The sequence below is a fragment of the Barbus barbus genome (assembly GCF_936440315.1).
Source record: "Barbus barbus genome assembly, chromosome: 14".
In the NCBI taxonomy this organism is placed as follows: Eukaryota; Metazoa; Chordata; class Actinopteri; order Cypriniformes; family Cyprinidae; genus Barbus; species Barbus barbus.
In genome coordinates, this window is record NC_136742.1 from 1,488,975 (window position 1) to 1,499,400 (window position 10,426).

Here is a 10,426-nt window from a genome sequence, read left to right on the forward strand (position 1 = left end):
TATCAATAATTAAATAATTACCATTTTCATTATTGATAATTAAATCATAATAAAACACACACACAAAAAAAATAAATATATATATATATTCATCGAACAAAACTTCAAGTAGTCAAAGACCAATTTTGAGTTTATCTCAAGCCCTGATCAAACTTACCGACCTGTAATTTTCTGTAACTCTGTTGAACTTGCTCAGGTCTCTTTCTTTAGGGCTGAGGGCCATTAACTCTGTGGGTTTGAGGAGTTTACGCTGCACATCCATTGATATCAATAGGAATATAGGAATAGGGTGTGTAGGCCGTATCATTTTGGAGGATTCTTGAAAGCCAGCCTTCATTTCGGTCCTTCACTCTGCACATCTTGAAGTGTAGCCTACCTCAAATCCACGGGACAAATGGCAGAAAACAAGCAGGAATTGACCTTTCTGGAGTTCATTAGGAAATATAAGACAAAAAATGTGTTCTGAGATTGAAGGCACTAGGTTTTCTTTAGTTTTTTTGTAAACCGTCTAATTAGTTTTACAAGCTTTCAGTGGACAGTCCTTGTCCAATCTCACCGTATAACACTATCACCAAAAGATCTGAGACCCATCCGGTCCTGAGAACAAGACACAGGTCAACATTCTTGCACAGTTTCATTATTATCAACAATGAACTGAGAAGCAGGCATTATGTATCTTTTTCATCCTGAATTTTGTGATATTATAAGGGAATGAGCCCTTTTATAGCCTAAGTGCTGACCTGCACTGCTAATAAACAGATATCGCAGCACATATGCGTGCTCCCCGTGGACCCTATAAGTCCCACGAGGCCCGGATCACAGGCAGCAGTCCAGGATTTCATTCATACTGTACAAACAGTCATGTAAGTCAAGTAAGTTCTTCATCAAAATATCTTGAATATATGTTACACAGAAGAAAGAAAGCAGGTCTGCGTTGATATGAGGCTGAATAAATGATGACCAATTTATATGTTTTGTGTGATGAGAGAAAACTAATGATCATACTTAAAAACTGTGGAGATTGGTATGACTGGAACGTGAAAACATAGCAATATTACATTTACATTTAGTCATTTAGCAGATGCTTTTATCCAAAGCGACTTACAAATGAGGACAACAGAAGCAATCAAAACCAACAAAAGAGCGATGATATGCAAGCGCTATGACGTCTTAGTTACACATAAGGGTTTCTTTTTTAATTATATAATAAAAAGAAAACAGATAGAATAGAAAGAGAATAGAGCAAGCTATTGTTAGAGGCCTTTTTTTGTTAATTGTATAGTAAATAAAAAGAAAACAAATATATAATAGAAAAAAGAAGCTAGTTTTAGTTAGTTTTCAGTTTTAAGCAGTTAGTAAATGAAGAGTGCATGACCAAAAGGGGAAAGTTATATATATATATATATGTAATGGGCCTTAAATGAAAGGAAAGCTGTAGGTGCCCATGCTGTTTTGAAATGTATTATAATGAAAAGAAGAGCAGTGTATGCATCTGTTCTTTCAGGTTTTATGAGAGGGAGCGCTATATCAGTAAAGTTGTTTGACCTATTAATGTACATGTTGTTTGAGCTCTTCCGAGTTGATGGGAGGAGATATTTTGGGGCTTTTTTCAAATCCACAAACAATCCAAATCAACCAATGAGCGGCTTCATTCGAGAGAACTGCGAGCGGGGTTTTGTGGGTTTTGTAGTTGTCCTGTGCGGTCTTGACAGGACCCGCGTACGGGGAAGAATCTCGAGAAAACTACAAGTACCGGCTTCTCCCGAAAGCCTCCGCGCATGCGCAGAGAAGCGGCTTCGTCAAATGTTTTGTTTCCACGCCATATTTGTTAGCCGGCTAGCGCTCACTGAAGAGGCGTCTGACGCGATCTCGGCGCAATCCGAAATCATCGGCGCTTTCCTGAGGAGCATCGACAGCACACCTGCGTTTCTCGCCGCTTCTGCGCGTTTATGTGTCCTCAGCCGAGGTTTAGGCCGCGAGCGCAACGCAGAATTTAAATAAAAACGACGCGATCGAGTGACGCTCCCTTGAGATCAGAGCAGGACCGTGACTAGCAGGGGTCTCTCGCTGTTCGCGCGGATTATTTCCCTTTTTAATCACACACAACCCTCGATAAAATGGCTTGTGGAGCCACTCTTAAAAGGACTATGGATTTCGATCCTCTGATGAGCCCGGCGTCTCCGAAGAGGAGGAGATGTGCGCCCCTGTCTCCGTCCAGCTCCGGCGCCTCTCCTCAGAAATACCTGCGCATGGAGCCGTCGCCCTTCGGCAGAGTGTCCTCAGCCCTCACCACAGGTGTGTCCTCAGCCCTCAGCACAGGTGTGTCGAGCTCCACTGCACCAGCTCTAGCGTGTAAACGCGTCACATCAGGAGAAAACGCTCGGCTATATGTATAGACGGAACCCTGTGTGAGCTCTCTGAGCTACACTCATATTACAATAATCGGGTCGAAATGGAAAGTTTATTCTCAAATTGTAATGAACTGGGGGTGTTTCTGAATCGTTACAGAGAGCTGGAAATGTAATAACCACTAGGCTTGTCTCGTTATTTTGCTCGTCTCCGCTCGGTTATCATCGTATTGTTTGAACAGCACGAGGCTTCCGGAAGTACAAGCACCGTTGCTTTTCTCCCCGAGGAAGCTGATGTGTAGAGATTACTTATAAACCTTGTAGGACAGATGTGTTTATGAGCTCGTTGATCGATGGTATGTGCTTTTTATGAAGCCTTCATTATTTCAACATAATTGTTTTTTAGTAATCGTGTTTAATGTGAAAACTAACTACATTTCCCATGATTCTGTTAGGAATTCTCCAATCACAGAGCCGCTTGTACTCGAGCAAACCACGCCCACAGAACACGTTAGCCCCGCCCACTCCGATGATGACGCACTGCTAATGATGTGATGGTGACAGTGATGTGAAGTAAATCATGTAAATTTCTGAAGATGTTGCCACAGTCAATGACGTCAACGGAGTAGAATTAAATGAGCTCAAGCATTTATATCCAAACCTGTTTTCCTTCTAATAGGAACATGATGCGTACCCCGGTTCTGAAAAATTTAAACACATAAAATAGCTTTTTTTGATATTAGACAGTGGTTTATTGTACGCAAACATGTAAATTGCGCATAATGCAGTTTTCAAATTAACTTAATTATAAAATTACTATTTGTTGTTTAAATATATTCATTTACACAGTAGCTGTCATAACTGGTTTCATAACAATTTATTTGAACACATTAGACGCATCAGTAACAGCTAAAGTAAAATATGAGAATATAGCCTAATATTTAATGAAATGCTCTTCATTTCTCTGAAACTAACGAGCTGTGGACATTGACGGATTTCCTGAAGTAGGCCTAAATGACATGAATACGTGTATCATTCGTTTTTTGATGTAATATTCTTACAAAAAATGACAATTCGGCTTCAATTTTCATTTTTCATTCAGGGCTAGAAAAATGAATAAACAACTTGAATATTGAATTTGTACACCGGGCGGGAATTAAACGGCCCTTCCTGCTGATTGGCCAGCCGTGCTCTTCCACAGTATCATGCAGCAGAGTCGGCTGGAGCCCCGAGTGCGGCCCATGAATACCAATGAAGGCCTTTCCACACTGAGCACGATGCTTTCACACTAGGGCTATCACGTTCAGTATCGCAGGTGGTTCGGAGCGCAACAGTGAACTACAGCGCTGTGTATTAAATGCCGCTCCATTTGAAAGCAGGTGATGGAGGTTTATTAATAATCACAGAACCGGCTTTACAGACGAGATGCGCACGACAATCGCTTGTGATGTATTTCCCTATTTCACACCGCGCGTGAAACGAATGTTCGCCTTCTGCTATTTCACGCGCACGCTAGGTGGCGCCGACCAGCAATGTATTCTTCCTCAGATATGGATTTAACATCTAAATGAAGAAACAAAGTTTGGTTCTACACCAGAAACACAAGCTATCTATAATGCTTACAAGAATAGGCTACATCCTAAAATATAATTAGCATCAAACTACACTTGAAAATGTATTTAATTATTAATGTATTTGCTTACCCACTTTAAACCATCATTGAGTGCTTGTAATAACTTCTGATTGTGATTTATAGTTGATTTTTATTCTATAATAACCAGACACATCTGTTTAATAACACTACACTGCTAATATTTGTCATAAACAGGCATTGCTATAAAAAAAATACCATGAGCTGCATACAAAACACATACAGAAAATATATCATGTCTCTTTGATTTCATGTGTAGAAAAAATGTAAAACTCGATTTAAATAGATTTTTTAAATACGGGAGATCTAGAGAGGGAACGGTCTGACTCGCAAGAAAACAGACCGTATGATTCGGTGGATAATTATTAGAAATGATATTCTGTATGAAGCGCTTGTGAGAATAAATCTGTTCTCAAATACCAGCGATAACAAGAACTCTTATCCAGGAGACTCTTCTTCGTTGTTTGTTTTCGGAACGGCGCCACCGTTCTCATCCTTTCGTGCAACAGCAGCTGCTCCGGTCACGTGATCCTAGCTCAAAGCTTATTGCACAGCCGTGTGTTCGCTTCGTGAAACTGAACGAAAAAAAAAACATCTGCATTTTTGGTGCTCGAATGTTGGCGGTCTGTTGTTTTATTCCAGCGCGTCGTTGCGTGCGAGATTCGTTTCGCGCTCCGTGTGGAAAGGCCTTTACGCTGGAAGACCGATGCATGGGAATGGTCCGAAGAGGACAAACATTTGAGACCCTGTGTGCACCAAACACATCTTTACCAGGTGTAGTGGTTGACCGATATATTGCCTCGGCTGATATTTGGCGTGCTTCACATATCGTCATCGGCCGATAAGTTTGGCTGATGTGGCGGGACGTTTATTGTGACGGCGCTGAGAGCGGCAGCGTCTGAGCACACAGCGCTCATATTCTCCTCGTTCACTGTCCACATTTAACAGTTCTGTCTAATACGGATAGAAGTCTGGATAATAATCAGAACTGTTAAAGTAATTAATGTATACAAAAAAGTACTATAATGATTGCTTTTATATTATTAGTAATAGAACGGCAAATATTATAATACTTTCACGTTTGCCTTCAGCAAATCTGCATTTATATCATTTAAACAAATGTTTGAGTGACTAATGAACATGTAATTTCACAAACGTAGTTGAATCCAGCTGTGAGATCTTGTGACGTGTCATGTTTATGCTGCGTGTTCTCTGTGTGACGGTCAGGATTGAATACGGACGGCAGGAGAGTTCGTCATCGCTGAGAAGCGTGAGCGACGATTTCAAACTATGCTGCGCTTTATCCGTTTGCCCTCTGCTATACTCATGTCTTTTCCACTGTGTGTAAAATCAGTGTTGCCTTTATTTGAGAATATGATTCCCAGTGCACACAAACTGCCCTGTTAGTTACTGCGCTTACTTCCTTTTTAATTATATTTTTATGAAATATTAATTTTTTTTTAAAATACTTTGTCATCTAAAGTACAAGTTTATTTTACACATTTATTTTTTCAATCCATTTTGAAATGATGTCAGATTTCTTTAATTAAAATACATCAAATTATATTAGCTTTATAACAGCCGTTGGCCACTGGATGTGAAGCAGGGCCCTGATCCTGGGACCCTCGCTCGGCATGTTTTGCATGTCTCCCTTCTCTAACACAGTTCAGTTCATGGAGCTGATGATCTGAATCAGGTGTCAGATGAGGGAGATGTGCAGAGCCCATAACTCAAGAGGAATCTGGTCAAGGCAGTTAGTAGTTTCTTAAAGAATTGTTTGCGCTGGATTGCAAAGTTTATTAAATGGTACTTTCAGAATCTGAAATAAGAATGGATTTATTCTGATTAATCACTATCACTGTTCTGATTAAAGTCAGTCGTATCAGGCGGTTTGGAAACAATCATGTTACTTTTGGACAAACTGGTATAAACAGCTTGAGAATATCCCAGCCCTACTTGTGCTCATGTGACTGTAGAAGGTTTGTTACTGATGCTTTACTTCTGTCTTCCAGAGCAAATCCTGAGCAACATCAAGCAGGAGTACAAGCGCATGCAGAAGAGGAGACATCTGGAGAGCAGCTTCCAGCAGACAGACTCCTGCTGCCCCCTCGACTCTCAGCCACACTCCTCCATCAGCAGCACAGCCACACTGCCAGGTAGTGCTGTTTGTGGAGGCCGGTTTTAATTTGAGCTTTACTCTAGGCTTTGTGTGAAGCTGTCATTTTAGTTTTTATTAGTTTTAGTCACGTTCATACTCTTTTAAGTCTAGTCAAGTTTGTCAACTAAAAGTCTGAGCATTTTAGTCTTATTTTAGTCAGAATTATCCATGACATTTAGTCTAGTTTTAGTCAATAAAAATAGCATTTTAGTCTCTTTGTAGTATAATATAGTATAAGTACCTAGTAGCAGTGGCGTACCGTGGGGTTTCAGTCAGGGCCTTCAGTAAGCAACTGTAAACTACATGTACACATCTTACACATCTGTTACAGCTAACGCAGCTGTATGCATATAATGCACATATTATGCTGCACACAGGCTCTCAACAAACAATGACAGCTGATCAACTATTTTAATAGTAGGCTAGATTGGGTTGTGTTAAATGCAGAGTACATTTCCCTACATGGTCAGTAAAAGTAATCCACCAATACACAGGTCACTGCACATTCATGCCACTCTAAAATGACGAAGCAGCAAAACTGTACAAATGCTGGACATCCACACACCACACCACAGTATTATCAACGCATCACCTACACCTCCATAACAATGTGCATGATACAATACTCATCAAATAATAAAGCACTCACCTGTCACTTGTAAATAAAGTCCATGGGTCTGTCATTCCATGATCCTTTACTCTGATTTAAAAGTAAACACAGCCAACAAAGTAACTTGTGCTCGGTGCTAGCTGTTAGCCACTCATAGTTGCAATCGTTGAAATGGCGCATAAAACCTTTGCTGGCCTTTGTTAGCGAATTCACTTCGGGTGTAGGTCTTCCTTTCTCAGTTATTCTCTTTTGTCTGCAAAAGAGCGCCTTGAAAAATACTATTTTAGTAGATCTGCAACGAGCTGGTGTAGGCGCCGATGACTGCAGCGGTCATTTTCTTTTCGTTTACTTTCATGTTCGTACCTTAGAAATCCCTGAATAAAGAGGGTCTAACGCTGGGGGTAGCACTGGGCACGTAGCTGGACCCAGAGGCCGGGCTGTCATTGAACGTCAAAATTTGATTGGCTGATGATTCTGTCACTAATGCTCGTAACAAATCAGATGTGACGTCTTTCAACAAAAGGGTAGCACTTTATGTAGGATATTCCAGTTCAACCTCAACTAAACTAATCATAGGCAATTTAGTGGACATTACACAAATGAAAATGATAGCTAAAGGGGGCAGAGAAGGCCCTGCTTCCCCTGACGGCCCACCACTGCACGGCTAGTAGTATAGACCAAACCAACATTTTCTTTTAGCCAAACCCATTTCAAACAAGGTTATCTTATTATATTATTGTTACCTTACAGAATACATCCATGCCAGGCAAGGAAGACGCTCTGATTTGAATTTACAACATTTATTTTACCAACCAAACATGTTAACATTTGTTGTCGTCTTCTAAATAATGGCACGAGTGGGGCTTGAGGAAGTGATGCAGCTCCTGAAGTGAGACACAGGAAACAGAAATACTGCAAAATAATAATAATAACGCGACTACACGAGACAAAATAACATTATAACGTTTCGTCTCGTTTTGGTCAACGAAAATGAAGAGACATTTTAGCATAGCTTTTATTTTGCAAAACACATTGTCTCATTTTTTTATTCGTCAACAATATTGCATTATATATTTAATTATGGTCACATGACCAGCGTTTACGCTGCGTCTCATCTCATTTCGTCACATGATAAAGGTTCGTTGACGACGATATTTAGTCCTAATTTCCGTTGACGAAAGCAACACTCCTGCCAGGTACAGCCAGTATACCAAACCCTGCACTGCTCCTCACATCTGTGTGGCTCCTGCTGGGTCTCGACGGGCCCCTGTCTGTAGCTGTGAAGCGGCCACCGCGTCATGTTGTCCTGCCCTGATTTGATCCAAACTTTTTTTTCATAATAAACAAAATATATTTAAACTTCTCATTATAATATAAAATTCATTAATGGTGTGTTTTGCTCCATTGCTTTGGCAAAGTATCTGTCAAATAAACTGAAACCGAAAGCAAAATATGGCTTAAATCTTTTATCAAGTCTGTTTTTGCTGCACATTTCAAAGCAAAAGTATTGTAATTTCCCTGCTGTAAAGCAAAAATAATAAACCTATGAAATATTAATTTTAATTTGTTGCAATGTAATTGCTTTACAGTAGATGGCTATTACTGTCAGAGGAATAGTAATAAACCAATGATATAAAATTATTACATTCTAATGGTTTGGCTTCCTAAAAGACTAAGACACTGTCACAACTAAAAAGAGGGTTAAAGTTAAGGTACAATTGACTGACTTGTGTCTTTGTGCAGAACATCAGTTAGAAGCTAGAGCTCTTAATGTTGAGCTCTCAAAGTGCACCGGATGAATTTAGCTTTAAAATGTACAAAAGAGTCAATACATCGCGAATCAAAGAGGAAACTGACAACATACCGACAGACTAGAATTCAAATTTTGTATTTTTTCTAAGAAATTCAATCAATAAATATTCTAATATGAATGAACATCAGAACGTGTTTTATTTCCGCGGTCAATACACACCATTTCCACTGAAGTGAATCTACTCTCCTGCTCTGATTGGTCAGATCGCCTGTCACTCAAGCTCTTTGATGCTGCTTCAGTGCATGGGCAGATCTGTGTGATGAGATGCGGTCAGGCGGCTTCACTGGTGCTCTTGCTGTGTGTTCCAGGCGCGTCCTCTGGATCGGCGTCCCCCTCCCGACGCGAGCAGCCGCTGTTCACGCTGAAGCAGGTGGGCATGATCTGCGAGCGTCTGCTGAAGGAGCGCGAGGAGAAGGTGCGCGAGGAGTACGACGAGATCCTGACCACCAAACTCGCAGGTATCTGTCCCCAAACACATCTGCTGTCCTGTGGAGGCCTGTGTTTGATGGAGTCCTTTTCTTCTTGTCTTTGCAGAACAGTACGATGCTTTCGTGAAGTTCACCCACGACCAGTTGATGAGGCGGTTCGGGGAGCAGCCGGCCAGCTGTACGTATGCGCTCGTCTTGTGCGTGTGTCGATTAGGGATGCACCCAAATGAGGTTTTCTTGGCCGAAACAGAACACAATACCGAACACGTTTTTTTCCCCACGTGTATTTAGCCAATGTTTTCACCATTACGTAAATTAAATGGCCAAAATGGGCTTTTTGTTGTTTTGAGACCCCCTTCTTGAATCAGGTTTGTGATTGGCTAAAGACAAAAAAAGACTGGAGTAATGATGCTGAAAGTTCAACTTTGATCGCAGTAATCAATTACATTGTAACAGACAATCACATACAAAACAGTTCTTTAAAATTGTAATAATATTTCCCAATATTACGGTTTTTGTATTGTTAAATGCAGCCTTGCTGAGCGGAAGAGAATTGTTTTAAAGCAGTAAATAGCGGGGTGTGTTTGGCTCATGACTGCTGTTGTTCTGCAGATGTGTCCTGAGCGGTGGATCTCTGCCGGTGTGATGAGCTCCAGACACTCTGGGTCTCCAGCAGTGCCAATCGCATCTTTCCCCGCTGGACACAGAGCTTGTGTCAGGCTTCTGTCAGTGCGTAACCACTCTCTCTCTGCAGCGGCTCAGTGCTTCCTGCAACTATTACTCCAATCACTGGCTCTTGTGTCTCTTACTGAACCCTGGATATTTATTAGGCTTTGACCATGCCTTTTATACAGTCACCTGTCATTTCATCCTCGTCTTTTTTTATGTTTGATTTTGTAAAATGCCTTTTATTCGCTGCAAATGACGTGGATGGCCATGATAAAAGTGAGACGGTGTGTGAGGGAGACTTCTGTTCATAGCTTTGTGTAAATACATCCTGCCTTTCATCTGGAGTTTTCATGTACAAATCAAATACAGCATTTATTTTGATTGGAGTCTGTTTTCATGCTTTGTATTTATTTTTGTTTATTTCTTTTTTCCCTTTCCTCTGCATTATGGTTTTACTGCTCCTGTAGTTTAAATGACTTATGTTGGGAAAGTATACAAATAAAATGTTTACATAACTGGTGCTCCTTCTTTCTTGAACTGTTAAGTGCACTTTAGATCAGGATTTGGGTTTCCTGTACGAGATTGAGCCTCGGTTAACCAGTCAGTGCCTAAACGGACAAAAACGACAGCAAGTGACACTGAATAGATGAACTGAAGAAACACACTTGAGCACTGGGGCTCGGGACGTTTCATTGGGTCTGGTGCGATGTAGAACAGTTGCAGAGGATCTTTCATTCCGTCTTTACTGA

At 40.8% G+C, this 10,426-nt stretch overlaps 1 protein-coding gene across 4 annotated transcripts; it reads left to right on the plus strand.

Annotated features, from left to right (window-relative positions):
* Positions 1-1,656: 1,656 nt before the first annotated feature.
* On the plus strand, positions 1,657-10,196 carry LOC306880208 (akirin-2-like). 4 transcript variants are annotated; one of them, XM_079433574.1, is made up of 5 exons: positions 1,657-2,295; positions 6,012-6,155; positions 8,889-9,038; positions 9,115-9,186; positions 9,621-10,190. In XM_079433574.1, exons 1-5 carry the CDS (start codon positions 2,118-2,120, stop codon positions 9,629-9,631), a joined length of 555 nt encoding a protein of 184 aa, XP_079289700.1. In that variant the 5' UTR covers positions 1,657-2,117; the 3' UTR covers positions 9,632-10,190. The 4 variants fall into 4 exon arrangements, with proteins under 4 accessions (XP_079289700.1, XP_079289698.1, XP_079289699.1 ...); XM_079433572.1 differs by having other exon boundaries at positions 1,786-2,319; positions 9,621-10,196; XM_079433573.1 differs by having other exon boundaries at positions 1,786-2,295; positions 6,012-6,158.
* Positions 10,197-10,426: the final 230 nt, after the last annotated feature.